Source organism: Vanellus vanellus, assembly GCF_965231255.1.
Source record: "Vanellus vanellus genome assembly, chromosome: 3".
In the NCBI taxonomy this organism is placed as follows: domain Eukaryota; kingdom Metazoa; phylum Chordata; class Aves; order Charadriiformes; family Charadriidae; genus Vanellus; species Vanellus vanellus.
In genome coordinates this window covers 111,978,389-111,994,889 of record NC_138907.1, presented here as the reverse complement: position 1 = coordinate 111,994,889, position 16,501 = coordinate 111,978,389, and the positions used below count along the sequence as shown (strand labels likewise).

Sequence of the window (16,501 nt, the reverse complement as noted above, 5' to 3'; positions counted from 1 at the left end):
AGCAGAATGGGGGGCTGATCTCTTCATTACCCCAACATGCGCCTGCGCCCACATGGTTTCTGCGCTACCACCTCCGCAGCTGCCGCCAGGGCAGTGACCCCGCCAGCGCTGCCAGCACCCCGCTGCCGCGGGGACCTCCCCTGTCAGCCGGTCCCCGCGTCCCCACCCCGCGCAGGTAGGTGTCACTTCCCCTCAGGTGTCCCCATCTGTCCGCCCCCGCCCCGCGCCCTCACACCTCTGCGCCGGTCAGGGCTCCGCACGCCGCAGCGAGGCGAGGCGAGGCCAGGCCAGGCCCGTGCCCCGCGCAGCCCCGCAGCGCCGCCTGGCGCAGGACGAGGCGGCGCCGGGCCCTGCGCGTTACCTGCGCGCTGCGCGCAGCTTCTGCCCGCCCTCAGCGCGGAGCAGCCGCCGCGGAGCCATCTCCATCCCCTCCACACTTCGCCCAAGTCGCCCCGTGATTTACCTCACCGACCCCCGCCCGCCCGGGCACCATCTTCCCCCTCCCGCCCCCCGCGCCGAGCGGAGGGGAGCCGCCTCGTCCCGCCCACTCCCCCGAGGGGCGGGGATTGGGCGAGCCCGCCTGTCACTCCGCGGTGGCGCCGTGCGCAGGTTGGTCGACAGCGCTGTCAGTCAGCGGCGGGGCCGCGCCGGCCCCTTGTTGTCACGGCGCCGTGCGGGGCTGGGGCTCTTCGCGCCGCCGCCGCCGCCGCCGCTGTTGTTGCCGCCGCCGCGGGAGCCCGGGAGGGGAGCGGTTCCCCGGCCTCGTCGCCCGCTCTCCCGGCGCGGGAGGAAGCGCCCTCGCTATGGCCACCAGCACCACGGGCTCCACGCTGCTGCAGCCCCTCAGCAACGCCGTGCGGCTGCCCGTCGACCAGGTGAGGATGGGGAGGCGCCCGCCCCGCCGCTGCCTCCCGGGGGCTCGCCGGGGAGGGGCGGTGCCGCGCCGGCCGAGCGCCCCCGCTCCGCTCCGCGCTGTCCCGCCCCGCCCCATCCCCCCCGCCGCCCCTCCATCCTCCCCGCCTCCGCCGGGCGGGGGGCCGGGGGGCAGGCAGCGCCCGGCGCCGGCGGTTCTCCTCAGGCAGCGGCGGCTGAGGGAAGCGGGGGGAGGCAGGAGCGCACCGGGGCGGGGAGGTGCGGCCGTGCCCCGCGTGCAGGTGCGCTCGCGCCGCCGCCCGCCCGCCGGTCCAGCAGCGCGGCCGCATCCCGGGGAGGGCCCGGCCCGATGCGCGGCCGCGGGGGGGGGGACCGGGGTCGGGCGGAGGGGGCCTGGCATCAGGGGGCGGGCTGCGGCCGCGCCGGGCTGGCCAACTTGTTGGCATCCCCCTTTGGACAGATGTGGGCGCGCAGCTGGGAAGGGAAGGGGCCGGTGTCAGCTCGGCAATGCAAAGGTTGGGTGATAATCGCAAACGCAAAAAGCAGTGCGCTGTGGCTGCGTGCGTCTGCCAGGGTTTTTTTAAATGCAGCTTTAAATAATGATGTGTGCTGCACATAATGCTGGTGGGAATCCCGGCGTATCTCGTAGGCAGAGCGTTTCTGTGGTACCTTTTGTCCGAGTGATGAAAATTCCTGAAGGCTGTTAATCCTGTCGTCTGCACAGAACATCAGAAGGTTACAAAATAAGGTTGGGAAACTGAGGTTTGCAGAGTTTAATGACTGAAGTTGTACAGAATGTTTATGTGGGTGGGAGGTGGTCTAGACCTAAATCTACAGAAATTTATGTGTTTATGAATGTGTAAGTAAAGTAACCTTAAGTAACTCCTATAAATTTTTAGACCCAGGAAATTCCAGGTGAGGAGTCTTTATTTAAAAAAAAAAAAAAAAAAACAACAAAAAACCCACAACAAAAATCAACCCTCCATCAATGTGTGAATGAATGAAACACATGCAGGAAAACAGTCTGTGCTCATGTAGAGGGAGATCTTGATGGGTTGGTTTTACAAAATACACCTAATAAGTGAGAAAAGTAACTGTAAACAAAATACCGAGGAAGGAGCACTAGTGACAGAATTTTGGAAGTGACTGAACTACACACTCTCTTTTTTCTCACCCCCCTACCCCCCTCTGGCCATTTGTTTGGATGGAGGTGAGACAACCTTAGGTTAAGGACACGTGTGAAATGTATCTTCTAGAAAACTGACAAAAGCAGGCAAATTTAAATTAAGCATGCTGTGGTGGAATAGATGCTGCGCACAACTTGCAATGATACCTGCATCCAGGATCAATGGCATCACATGGCTCAGTGCCTCATACCTGCAAACTGTAAGCTCTACTTGGCAGGTGGTATGTATTTGTTTCCATGAAGTGTGTAGCTTCTGCAGGGTACTGTAAAACAAGTAGCTGACCATCTTTTTATGGAGTGATGCTGGTGTCGTATAATTATCTGTTCATAATGGTAATCATAGATTTGATTGCTTCATGATGTAGCACAGCTTCTACTGAATTTATTTTATTTAAATGTTGTGGCTAAGGCATTTTGATGATAATAAGGTTACTTTTTATCAAAGCCTGGAAGACTTCCCTGTATTGAATGTTTTGCAACAGATGCTCCTGTAAAGCCAAGATGTTTTTATAAAATACTATTTGATTTCTGTTGAAGCTTTGGGGGATAATCACAAGGGAGGGTGGCTAAACACATGGTTTAAAAGATTTGTTATAAGCAGTTAAAAATCATATATACTTTGGTTTTGGGTATCAGTGGACCATACATAATATAGGTCCAGTTGTGTATAAAGAGCACTGATTACGTCTGGAGTATGAAGTGAAGAGTTACAAAATTATGTAGCACTGAGGAGGATGCATCTATAACTGATTAAAAAAAAAAAAAGTTAGATTTTTGTAACCTCTCAGCTTAAGAATCTATCTTGATAGTAAGTTTGTAATACAGAAAGAATGTGAAATGTGTTCAGTGTAATCAAATCAAAGGTAGTAAAGGAGAGAATGAGGGCAGAGAAGAAAAAGAAAGTGCTGATACTCTTTGGTGTGTGTACTTGAAGATTATGCGTGACATTCAGTGATACCATACACATACTTGGTATGAAAATTTAGCAGTGCTGCATTAATAAAAGAATAAAAGTTTTCTGATTAGTAGGTTGTTTCTGCTACTTGATCCAAATCTGTACTGTAACTACAGTCATACCACTACAGCAGGTACTTGAAATGGGCAGTCCAGAATAATACCAGAACTCACAACTGGTGGAGATGAATGGGTTTTGTTTCTCTACTTCTGTGTTTCAGATTTGACCACAAGTCGATACTAATCCTAATATCCAAAATGTTGTGATTGTGATTAATGTTTAAGCCATTACTGTCTAATTATCCTGCTCTAAAGTTTTAGTGAAGGCAAAGGCATGTAACGGGGAGGACAAATCCAGGTAGCATGTGTCAATGTTACTGTACTGTCTGGGTGTTTAAACAAATGGACAGAAGGACCTTGCCTTTTTTGGCAGTGAATGGAAGTAGAAATTTCAGTTAAAGGTGAAGCTGCTGTCTCTAACATTGAACTAATTCATCAGATCCACATCTGTGTGTGGACTGAATGTGAGAAATTGATTATTTTTTGACTTAATGCTTGGTAGAAAAAGAGGCACAGATTTGCTTGAGAATGGTGTTGGTTAAGTGCTAGTTGGAGATCAGTGTAAAGGATGGAGGATGACAGCCCCACCAGAGCCATTTGACACACGTGTAAGAACAACAGTCTCCTCTGTGTGCCCAACTGTGTTATAAGAGAAAAGCTTTGTTTGCATTGCTGTTCTAGATCTTTCTTCTTGGTACTAGAGTACTAGTTAGCTATAGGAATGGAGAAGAACTTGTTTTCTGCTTTTGTGTATATCTTCCAACAAGGTATTATGTGATAATTTGTCACTATGTCTAGCTCTTATTTTGTCTTGCACTCAGTTAACTGAAATGGCTGCTTGGAAAAGCTAATGCGTATTTGATAGGCTTCTTGTTCCGATTTTTCTGTTGTTTTCAGTTTTTTGGTGCAAGGGAAGATGCTTGCTGTGAACAAGAACCTATGATTATCTCTGTAAATTTAGGAAGGCAAATTTGCACACCTTTCTTTTGTATTTTGTTACAGGGAAAAAAAACTTCACTCCTTGGGGTTGAAAATCCTTATAAGTACTATATCTTTTCACTTCTTGGAAAACCTAAGCTTGCTATTCAGCAAAGGAAGCATCCTGTTCACAGCTGTGTCATCTTGGGTCCTTTAAGTTAATGAATGAGTGAATGAATGTTAATCTACCACAGTATTCCTTCTGTCTTGTTAGGGGAGAGAGGGAATAAAAGTAGTTATATCCTTCCCGCCCCTGACAGCTAAAGACAAGTATGGGAAGGATTATCATAAAAACTTGGCTGCTAGAGAATTATGTGTTGCATAATGCATCGAGGTTGCAATTTGAATGATTTTATTATAGTTGCGTCTCTCACCTAGCCTTCTGTTTTTTCCTGTCTGCACTTATGTCATATTTGTGTCTCTGCTGCTTTCTTCTTTCTCAGAGGTGAAGCCTGACAAATAGCGCGTTGGACCTTGGTCCATTTCTAGTTCTTGCACTGTCTTGTTGGTTGTCTATTGACAAATGACTTCTCCTGATGGCATGTCAGATTACCTATCATTAAATTGGAGCTATTTAAATTTCCTGTGAGATGAGAATGGTTCTAGGACAGCAAAGCTTTCTTCTTGACTATAGGTCTCTGCAGGGTAAGGTGAGTTCAGAGAATAATTTTTGCTTTCACTGCTTCCACCAGAGGGAGCAAAATTTTTAGCTGAAAATGGGCAAAAAATATGTGAGTTATTACCACCCTTCATTTGCCTTAGAAACAGATAACTGTAGTAGAGGAATAGCTGAGCAGGAGAGATTGGAGATTGACTATGACAGTATGTGAGTGTCAACTTTTTGCATGGATTGTCTAAGAGATTGACCTTGAGATCCTGAAATATGGTCTGAACAACTGGATCAGCTAACTTAACTTCAGAGATTATCTTCTAGATAAGAAAAGAAAGAGTATGGCTCCAACTCTTAACAGTATAGCTATGTGAATGTGTGTGGACTCAATAAAAAGTCATGCTTATGATTATGCACTTCACTTAAAATCCAGGATGTAAAGATAAGCAGTGTTTTATCAACAAAAGTAAAAAAAAAAAATTCCTTGCTATTTCCACACTTTTCTTGTTTTGTTCCCCCCCGCAGGCTGATTTTAGCTTTTATTTGAATAAATTTGCTCATTTGTGTAGAATAAATATAATTTTCTATTTGAGTGCCATCAACCTTCAAAGAATCTACACCTACCTTTTTTTAATAAGAATAGGCATAAAAATCCAAGTCCTCCTAAAGGTGAACTGTATAAACCATATGAACTTCCTGCATTTAGTGATCTCAGGCCAGTCTGCTGCATCTACGTCTCTGCCAGCATGTGCTTCCTTGTGTAGAGGGTTATCAAAGTTGCTTTCAACATGTCCTCAATGCATTCAGTTCCATGTAAAAGCAATTATTGTTGACATATGTTGAGCCTTTGTGTTTCACCTTGTTGCATTCCAGGAGAGTGGGCAGGATTTTTTTTCCTCATATATGTGTATGAAATGTTTATTTCTTACATGTATGTGACTGGCAAGATGTATCTGCATTTTTTTTTTTCCCACTTTATTTTGATGCTTTGGAGATGAGCCACAGCTGGAGTTTAAGTAAAAGACCAGGCTTGGAAGTGATGTAGGGAATCACTTTGCTGAGCAGCAGTATGTGCCTGATTTGCCTGCAGTGAACATCTGGATGTGTCTCCCAGTTAGATCTCTGTTATTTCACAAAGTTTTGGGCATTAGCAGTGCCTTAGCCTCCCTGATTTTCCACCCAGGCAACATAATGTAGCTTCCTGAGGACTGAAATATTTTAATCTGATAAAAACTTTTTTGTCTAAACATGGAGTGGAAATCAAAAAAGTTTGTCCTGTATAGCTCTCCAGAATTTAGATGGCCTAATACTTGTCTGAAGCATTATGAAACTACAAAAAAAGGATAAAATGAAGAGTGTCCCAAGTTTTATTCTCTTTCACCATTGATTCTTAGACCCTTGTGTGCAGCTGGGAAATACAGACCAGCATGTTATTGATTTTTCTGATGTGACCCAGGAAACTTAGGACTAATAGAAGTGAGTAAAAGTAGCATTCATGGGTGTGTGAAATCCAAACACTGGAGATAAGGAGTGGTAGGGTAAGAAAATTGTGCCTCTACTTTGCCCTGTATGTTCCTTATCTGCTGCTGGCAGCAGTCAGAGGAGCGAAGGGTGGATAGCAAAGCATGATCTCCCATGACAATACATGGAGATCGTAGTGGGTGAAAAAAAGCTGGAAAAAAAGTCCCATTCTCCATCCTGTATGTGCTGTTCTCAGTGACTGGATGTTTTGAATTGTTTGGATACACTAGCAAGTTTTTACTGATTTCTTAACTACCTTTTGAACTAGAGGAAGGGAGAGTCGTCATGATCAGAAGGGTTCTAGTCTCTCTGCAGTGACACTTGTCCCAGATTTTAGTATTACTGTTTAGGTGTTGACTTAACTCTCCACCTATTGTTTATTGAAATTACTCTGCAATGAAAAATGTGTAGAGAAGGATGAAACTGTTGGGATAAGAGAAAAAAAGTGGCAAGAGAAAGTGACTATCTTGAAGGAAGGGGTGGAAGCTGTAGCAAACAGAGTTGGAAAAGAAAAAAAAGTAGATGCTGGTTATAGTGTTGGAAAAGAGCCATCTGTTAAGCGGTAGAAAGATTTAGTGCAAGAAAGAAATACCTCTATGTCATAGAATCATAGAATGGTTTAGGTTGGAAAGGACCTTGAAGATCATCGAGTTCCAACCCTCTGCCATAGGCAGGGATGCCTCCCACTAGACCAGGTTGCCCAAGGCCACGTCCAGCCTGGCCTTGAACACCTCCAGGGATGGGGCCTCAACAACCTCTCTGGGCAACCTGTTCCAGTGCCTTACCACCCTTAAAGGGAAAAACTTCTTCCTAATGTTTAATCTGAACCTGCCCTCTTCTAGTTGAAAGTCATTCCCCCTCGTCCTATGGCTACATGCCCTAGTAAAAAGTCCTTCCCCAGCTAATTTAATTTAATTCGGGTTCATGAATATTGTTGTGAGGATGTAAAGTATAGAGCTACTTTAATTCTTTAATTTTTAGGAAGACAGCAGTGAATTTTCATTCTGATATACTTTAGCTCATTTTCATACTGTGTATGTTTATTCCAGGTTTTTCCAAAGCAGTGGAAAAACTCAAAATATAATTACAGCCCAAGGTTTCTACAGTAAACACCTAAAGTAAACAGTCTACCTGAATAGCCTATAGTCACCTGCTTTGTTTTGTCAAATTGTTTTTCCCATCCTTAGGCAATTCATTTGGGTGGTGTAAGCGTGAACACTTACTGACCTATGTTCACCACAGTGCAAGCCATTTCTGACTTCAAAATGTGGTTCAGAAATTATTACAAAAATACTGCAGTCCTGGGATGTTGAAAAGAAATACTGGAGCGCCCAAAGAACATGCTAGTAAAGAAAAAACAGTAAGGCGCAAGGAAGATGACAAGAGTCGTTTATTTACTGAGTACGTGGTTACCACTGTGTTGCTTTCTGTTTTTGAAGTGTTACTGCTGTAAATCTATTGTTCCGCAGCTATGTACATCTTTTCCCTCTGTGGGTTTTTTCTTGGGTACAATACTGACTTAAAACAAGAGTTCTGAAAGCTGATGAAACTGAAATAAATGAGTCACCTTTGTCATTCATTAGCCCTGATATTTGTTGACTTTAACTCCCGTTTGCCTGTTCCTGTGTTGACCTAATGAAGCACTATGATACATCCTTTGCAGCCTTAATTATGGCACATCTTCTTCACATTTATTATTTTGACTAATGTGCACTCTTCCTGAGTAACAGTTGCCCAGTTTTTTTTTTCTTGTTTTCTAAGCCTTTGAATGAGGGAGTCTAGACTGTGGAGTTTATTTTGTCCAGGAAGGTGAGAAAAACTACGCATAGCCAGATGAAGACCTGTTTACTTAATGTGCGTATCTTTACAGCATTTATTTTACAAAAAATGTTGATACAGGTCTTCAGTATGGATATTTTGGGTTCCTTCTTTCCTTTGGAAAGTACTTTAAATTCAACATTAGTTATCATTATTAGTCTTTTAGCACTTGTTCAAGTGAACAGAACTGTTTAGCAATTTCAATTTGTCTGCAAATTTAGATATATTCTAAGTTATGCCTGCTTGTCTTAAGTGATGTTGTTGGCAGCTAAGCCATCTTTTGCAAAGAAAAACTTCCATAGCTCTGTCTTTTAGTCTGGAATAATATATCTGAAGGTGAAGAAGCTATTTTTGGTTTGGCTGTAATGGTGTGATTTGCTGTAGTTGGGATTTTGGTGTTTCCTTTTACTTCCAGTTAAAGTGGCCTAAGCTGAAGAAGAATGTACTCTTGTTCAGAGACATGGCTTGTGAGCACACTGGTTGTGTAACTACAGTGGTATATTCCATGCTGGTAACATTACCTGTATAGATCCTTCTTAATCTTTCTGACCTGCCTTGTGGTTGAGCAATGCTCTTGATTCTACTGCTTCCTGTCAATCATTCGTGTATGTAGATATATAAAAATTTAATGAAGACTAAGCATGCCACTCAAAGTGCACTGGCAGTCCAAGGTATAATGAATGGATTCTTATTCTTCATGGGGGGGAAAAACTAGAAAGAAGTTGGGGCCACCGTGAATCTGCAGGAGTTTATTAGAAGCCCAGTGATTGCTACCAGATCTGTAGAAGTTCTAGCCTTAGATATGTTAACAAATGATTATCTGTAATGGGATTGAATGTAAGAAGTTAGATAAAATATTTTAATATGGAAGCATGATTCTAAATCTTACTAAAATATAATAAAAGAAAATAGAATTAATTTGAAAAGCTGTAACAGCTCAAAGCAGTGTCCATTACTTCTGCAGGTAGCTGTGTATTGCAAATGTTTACAGGGCTGTTGTGGTGCTTGGAGACTTTGTAGGTGGCTGATTTCATGCAGAGGATTCCTGAATTGGGAAGAGCAGGAGGATAATAGACATGGAGGAGTAGAGACTGAGGTGAACAGTAGTTCATTCAAGGGAGACCGTGGTGAAGTCCTTTACTTCTTTTTTTTTTTTTTTTTTTTTTATTTCCATGGAGAACACCGAGAAGCTGACTGTTTTAAAGATGGGGAACATTTGTTGTACTTGCTAATTACATTGACTACTGCTGTTACTGGGTTTCTGCAGGCTATATGGACAAAAGTGTTATGTCGTATGTTTTGTTGCTTATTTTAAGATGGATTGCAGTTTTTCACCTGTAGCAGAATATAATAATACTGCGGTCGATCTTGATGGAGAAAGTGTCTGTTTCTGGTTGCGTTTGAGGATACCTCTGTAGATGTTAGTTATTTTGCTTTACTTTTAAATGGCTAGGAAAGTAACTTGTAAATTTCTTACAAAATTTCAGGCACTGTAGCGGTTCTCTGAGCATTACAATAAAAACTTGCTGTTCAAATACACTTTTGAGTATCTTGTATATTGCTGATACTCATGTGATGAAGAGTAGAGATTTGGACGTTAAGCACTATGTGCATGTGCACCGCGGGCATGTGATAAAAAGCCACACATCTGAAAATGCTGTAGCTGAGTTGTTCTTTGGAACTGTGTTTTGCCAACATAATGCAAGGCTGTTGTGTTTTGATGTTGTAAACCCTTTTTTCCTGGCAGTCCTGAGTTCTGCAACCCTTAACTGGCCAAACCAGTTTTTGCTCGATGGAAGCAAGTGGTTTAGGTCCTTATTATTGTTGAGGAGAGAAGAAAACAAAACACACAAGCAAAAACCTCAAGCTAGCATTCTTAGTCCAATTTCGCCTTTGAACCAAACTTGCTCCCTAGATTTTGGCTATTCCTGTGAATAAATAGCTATTACGTATGGCAGCTCAGTGTCTATAACGCTGAATCCTTGAGAACTGATCAGAGACAGCACCCTTCAGCTGACATCTTCCTTTCCTTAATGAATTAGTTTTGGTTGTTTTTACTATAAATTGCATACATTGATACTTCATTTTACATCTTTAGTCATACAGGTTTTCTTAGAGTAATTCTGAGTAATGACTTAGCCCTGTTTGAAAAAGCTTATTGGATTTGATGCTCATTTATTTGCGCAAACCAGATTACTAGTGCCTTCATCATCTTCATGATGTTCTTCACTCTTTCCAGCGGACTTAAGAATTACAAGCTAGAAATTGGAAGTTAATACTGAAAATAGAAATACTATTATTAACGTCATGACTGTCTTTGATATTTTGGACTGAAATCAGCTTGGAAAGAAAGCATTTAGAATCTGATGAGTAAGTCCTTACAGTTGCCAGTAGATTCATATGAAGATGAAGCATATTCATGCAACACTAAAGCTTTTGCTGGTGGTGTTAAAATTGACTAACACAAATGGTTAGAATATGGACTTCAAGGAAGTGGCTGCCATTAGAGGGACTGTTCTTGGAAGTCTCATCTGAAAATGAGTGTCCCTTCACACTGAGTACTGTATAAACATGCAGTAACACAGTCTTTGCTACAAAGAACACACTGCCTTAATGTAAGTATCTCCCATACTGGTACTGCCCCAAAATAACTACTGCTGCTTATCCTCCACTGCTTCATATTTCACTGGTGAAGTGAGGTTTAAAATTCAGGGCAGGAGTGTTAATTAGTTACATTTTCATCATGTTACTATTTGAACCAAAAATGCATTTGAAAGCATTGCTTTATGAAATTTGAGTTGAAAGGGGAATGCCTGTTTCTTCCTATCAGTTAGAGAAGAAATGTTCTTTGAATTGATCCCATGAGTGCCTCAACTTTAGCAGATACCCGTGCCACTGTCTCTGGACTCCTTGCTGACATTTCCCAATAAATTGAAGAAAATTACCAAACACCTTGATTTTTATTCTTTTCATGGAATTGCTTTTTTCAGCTTTAGTGTGGAAATTGTTTTTTAATATCAGTGCAGCAATTTTCAGGAAATAGTTGGAAAATTGATCGTTGGTTTCAAATACCAGTTATTCTTACTCTTCAGTTCTTAGTGTTTTAGCAGTAGGCAATTATTGGATAATTGTGCAAGCTGTTTGTTCCTTTTATACTGGATGAAGGTTAAAAATTGGACAGAAGAAGATCCATCTGTACTGCTATCTGGTTGCTGTGGAGAAGCATCAGCTCTCCTGTGTTATACATAGCTTTTTGTGAACACCTGTAGATGTTTTTAATTCTTCAGCTGACTGTTTTGGTGGAAAAGGTGGAAAAGTTAGGTTTTGACCTAACTGGCAGCAGGAACAGGAAAATACTGATGTTTGAGAAACAAGGCATAACTGAGGCTTCATTAATTGTGATAAGGTTTGGCAATTTTTGACAAGTATGTGTCAACAAATACGATGCTTGGAGGGGTTTTGTGTTTTTACTGCTAATAACCCTATAGATTTAGAAAAAAACCCTATAGATTTAGAAAAAAAAATCAAAGCCTCAGCTTTAAGATCAGTGCTTCTTTTTAAAGAAAATGTACATTATTTTGTCGTGATCTCCTAGCTCCTACAAGAGTTCTTTTCAAAGAGTTTTTTCAGTTCATATTCTAAAATGTTTTTTAAAGTGTCTTTTCTCTCTAAGTACTATAGTTGTTGAAAATAGGGTTATAAGACAGGAGAATAGGAATGCTGCTCAATGCACCTTGCTCACTAACCCTGTCAGACAAAGCAGAAAGCGTGTGCGATAACTTCATTTCTGTGGTGGACCAAAAATGGCTACAGACAAGGACACAAGTGATAGTGGTATCTTGCAGCTCAGAGAAACTGAATTCTGTGGAGGATACCATTTTGTCATACCACAGTGTGGCAAAATGGGGAAATCCCCCTAAATCTCTGGCTGCAGTATCTTTGTCTCCACGGGTTCTTGACTGTTACCTGTGAAGCATCTTGCACAGAGCCTAAACCAACAGTTTTAAGATGCATCAGGTAGGCTTCAGTGCTTCTGCTTATATTTTGGTGACCTTTTCCCAAAGCCTATTTTATCATCAATAAGGACTAAAATGCTGCCTTTTTTTGTTTGTTTTTTAGTGAATGACTTAACAACCTAAAACCCAACACAAAACCAACAAGATAAACCAAACTGAAACAAACCCACATCAACTTTCATTCGTCAAAAGCATGTTATTGAGGCTACAGACATTCATTTCATCTAACAGGTTTCAATACTTTTTTTGGGTCTTCTGATCAGAGAAGATTTGTTAAAAATGACAAAATAAAGATGCACAAAGAGGAGGAAACTTCCAAAGAGTTTGTGTGGGTCATTGGCAGAAGAGATTGTAAAATGTTGTTTTCTTCAATCTTAATTTGGTGTTCCACCTGCCAGCCCACTGTTCCTCTTGTAAGGTAATTTATTGTTCCTGTTTTACTTCTAAGTGCCTCTCATTGCCTCGCTTGAGCTAGTAAGCAAAACTCTATAAAATAATACTGCTACTTCTCAGTGGATTGTAGGCTGTGTGGGCCACTGATTAATTTTTGCCATCCACTTAGGCATTATCTATATCAGTAAAATTCCCTTGCTGCTTTGGCTGCTTTTCTGAGTGAGGGAAATGCCTTCTGTGCTGTGAAGTGGCAGGATTCTGGAGGGCTTGGCTGCAACGGTTGGCTTTTGATATTAAAATATAGCTGATATGAATGGGAAGCTTAGCCTAAAATCTGAATTAGTAGATAAAAATTGCAGAGCAGTATATTAAAATTAGTTTCATAGGAGAAATAGTCTTTTCTTCTATATTTCTTTTAACATGGACTTAAAAAATTTCTTTAATGGTTTATTAAAGATGCTGCCTATGTTGAAAGGTTAGTGATTTCTAGCTGTTCAAATAAAATGTTTTGTCACAACTTCCTCTTGATGATGAAAAACCTCATAGCTGTCAGTGGCCTCTTTCTCCTTCTCCTTCATTTTACATAAAGACTTGGTCTCTCAAATACTTTTTTTCCCTAAAAAAACAACTTTGTTTTTACAAGTGTATGGTATAAATTACATTTAAAGTTTTAGAAGACTAAAATAAATGTGTGTTAAGAAGTTTATAACAAAACCTTCCATTGACTTTTACACAGGTCAAGCGAATGGAAAATTTGTCTTGTAGATAGCTTAATGCAGTTGATGATGTGATGGATTTACATTTTATGCAGCTACTCTGAACACTGAAACTGTGAATTTGTGCTCATGTTTTACTGTTACATTTGGCACAAAGTGTGCCTGTAAACTGCACTGGCCATACAACTGGTCTTGCACCATAATAGTGGATTTAATTTTAAAATTTCTAAAATATACACAGCAGGTTTTGTCATAGCTTTGTCTAAGTGGTATTTAACACACACCTTCATTAATCATTGCTGAATAACCGGTGCTGATGATTTGCATTATCATTGTAAGTTTTTTATTCTAATGTGCACATAACTTTCCATTACATATTGCTCTCTGTATGGGACTTTCAGGTGTTACTCCCATTATAAACTAAGCTATTGATATGACCTGTGCCTGAGGAGGTAAAAAATTCTGTTTGTTTTCTTATGCATGTGTTAAATTATAACTATTCAGGGTGAAACTTGCCATTCCATGAATCTGCATTGGAATTTTTTTTCCCCTAGGAAGTCTCAGCTTTAAGTGGATTCCCTCCCTCCCCCCCAAAAAAACCTGGAGCTGCTTATTGGAACAGGTTTTATGGCTTCAGGGAGACAAGTTAAAATTTGGTTTGAGGAATGAATCATGCTGCTACTGCTTTTGGGAATGTGTTGCTTTTGTTCTTTGTGGGTGTTCTTCTCCCATCGGACCAAGTCATGAGGTGTTTCAAAGTTGTGTTCTACCCATACTCACGATGTTATAAGAGCTTGACATAAGTTTTCAAAAGGTACACAAGTACAGCACTCTCAGATGTTGAAGTTATTGTATATAACAGTTGCTAACAAAAGAACTGCTTGGTTAAGCATCTGGTTTTTGTGGAAGCTTTCATGATGATGACGTTCAGCTCTGTCCTTGTTCCTGCTCGCTTGCTCTCTGAATGGCTGTTCCGTTTCTCTTCTAGGAAGCCCGATAATTTTTATGCTCTATTTCAAGGCAGGTTGTGTATTTTCAGGTCTTCATGTATCTCAGTGTGTGGATACAGTGGAGCTGTATGTCAGCTCCACACTGGTCATAATGGGTAAAGATGGGAGATGTTAATTAGGAAAATGCCGAATGTTAAATTTTGGCACTGTTTACTTCAGCAAGTAGTGCAGTACAGAAGTAGTGTTCATAGAATCATAGAATGGTTTAGGTTGGAAAGGACCTTGAAGATCATCGAGTTCCAATCCCCCTGCCATAGGCAGGGAAGCCTCCCACTAGACCAGGTTGCCCAAGGCCACGTCCAGCCTGGCCTTAAACACCTCCAGGGATGGGGCCTCAACAACTTCTCTGGGCAACCTCTTCCAGTGCCTTACCGTCCTCAAAGGGAAAAACTTCTTCCTAATGTTTAATCTGAACCTGCTCTCTTCTAGTTGAAAGTCATTCCCCCTCGTCCTATGGCTACATGCCCTAGTAAAAAGTCCTTCCCCAGCTCTCCTGTAGGCCCCCTTTAAGGTACTGGAAGGCCACAATAAGATCTCCCTGAAGCCTTCTCTTCTCCAGGCTGAACAGCCCCAACTCTTTCAGCCTCTCCTCATAGGAGAGGTGCTCCAGCCCTCGGATCATCCTCGTGGCTCTCCTGGACACACTCCAGCAGGTCCATGTCCTTCTTCTGTTGGGGACTCCAGAGCTGGATGCAGTACTCCAGGTGGGGTCTCCCGAGAGTGGAGTAGAGGGGCGGAATCACCTCCTTTGACCTGCTGGCCACGCTTCTTTTGATGCAGCCCAGGTATGGTTGGCCTTCTGGGCTGCGATCGCACACTGCTGCCTCATGTTGAGCTTCTCATCAATCAGCATCCCCAGGTCCTTCTCCTCAGGGCTGCTCTCCAGCCATTCCCTGCCGAGCCTGTATTTGTGCTTGGGATTGCCCCGACCCAGATGTAAGACCTTGCACTTGTCCTTGTTGAACTGCATGAGGTTGGCTTGGGCCCACCTCTGCAGCCTGTCCAGGTTCCCCTGGATGGCATCCCTCCCCTCCAGTGTGTCTACCTCGCCAAACACCTTGGTATCATCGGCAAACTTTGTGTGTTTCTGTGGAATGATGTGGTTGGCAATGAGGATCCAACATTGATGCTATGATAATTCGGGGATAGTTTGGGCCTAATTTATAGGCATGCTGGATATTCAAAATAGCAGCTGAAATTATATTTCCAATTACAGCTCCAGTTAAAGTTCTGTTAAAAGTACTGACTGAAAAACTTGATACCGAGTGTCTGGGCAACCAAAGTTAGTGGGCATTTATTTTACCATCTGGTCTTTCATTATTGTGCGTCCGTCACTCACCTTTAGAACAGGAATAGGAATACTAATGTCACAAAGTTTTTGCAAAGTTTACATTTATTTTATGTTGTCTTCCCATGTTAAGGACAGATCTGCATAAACATGTCTATGGGGAAATATAAGATTTTTGTATTCAGTGTAGGATACAGATGGTAAGCATTTAATGGGTCATAGGATGAGGGCAAAAACTGAACAATTGTCCATTTGCTGAATGAAGCAGAAATCCTGCTGGGAAAAATGGAATAAAGCAGCAGAAAGAATATTGTCAGAAGTAGGTATGTATAAAGGCTAAACTGAAGTTGCATGGCTTTCAGTTCTTAACTGCTGCGTAGCTTGGTTTTGCAAATATGTATTTAAAGCTTTAGGAGGATTTGATGTGCTACAAGTCTGCAAAACTCTTAGTGCTTTGTAATCTACATTTCAGTGCACTACAAGGCAAGTGTGAGGGTTGGATTGGTAAGGGTAGAGATGGAATGCAGGGTGGTGTGTGAACATTGTGGTGATGTCTTTTATGTATCCAAGTACGCATATGATTGTGCACGTTTTGGGAAGGGCAGTTTAAAAATACCCACTGATAATTTTGGAGTCACTTGTGAGGAAGGCTTTCAGAACAAGATTGTGTTGTTCGAGTCATTTAGTTGTGTGTTCAAAACACCAACATTGTGAATTGACATCCCTGGAGGTTTTGCTTGTGGGGTTGGTCTAAAGGTATGATAACCTGCGTTTTATTGCTGTTCTCAAAATATTCTTATTGGGGAAGGTGTTTTGTGTTAGTGGAGCTTGGGTTCTTTTGGGGGTTTTTGTTTTTTTTTTTTTGGGGGGGTTTTCTTTGTGGTGTTTTTTAGTGGGTTTTTTTGTTCGTTTTGGTTTGGGGTTTGTTTGGTGTGTTTTTTTCAGATATGGATTTGGTCATTTGGGTAAATAGCTAAGGGAAGAGCAAGTACCCAGGAAAGGAGTCAGCAGGAAAGGAGTGAAGAGAGGTCACCTTTCTTAGATTCTCTTTGCATGTTTTTTATGAGGCTTTTCCACA

The 16,501-nt window shown here is 42.1% G+C and overlaps 1 protein-coding gene across 1 annotated transcript in view; it reads left to right on the top strand.

The window, feature by feature from the left end:
• Positions 1–803: 803 nt before the first annotated feature.
• The window catches only part of MBOAT2 (membrane bound glycerophospholipid O-acyltransferase 2), a gene marked incomplete at its 5' end in the record, with an annotated part of 103,781 nt that continues 88,083 nt past the window's right edge, over positions 804–16,501 (top strand). Inside the window, one exon of the mRNA XM_082481012.1 lies at positions 804–875. Coding sequence (XP_082337138.1) covers positions 804–875 — 72 coding nt within the window. The remainder of the gene's footprint in view (positions 876–16,501) is intronic.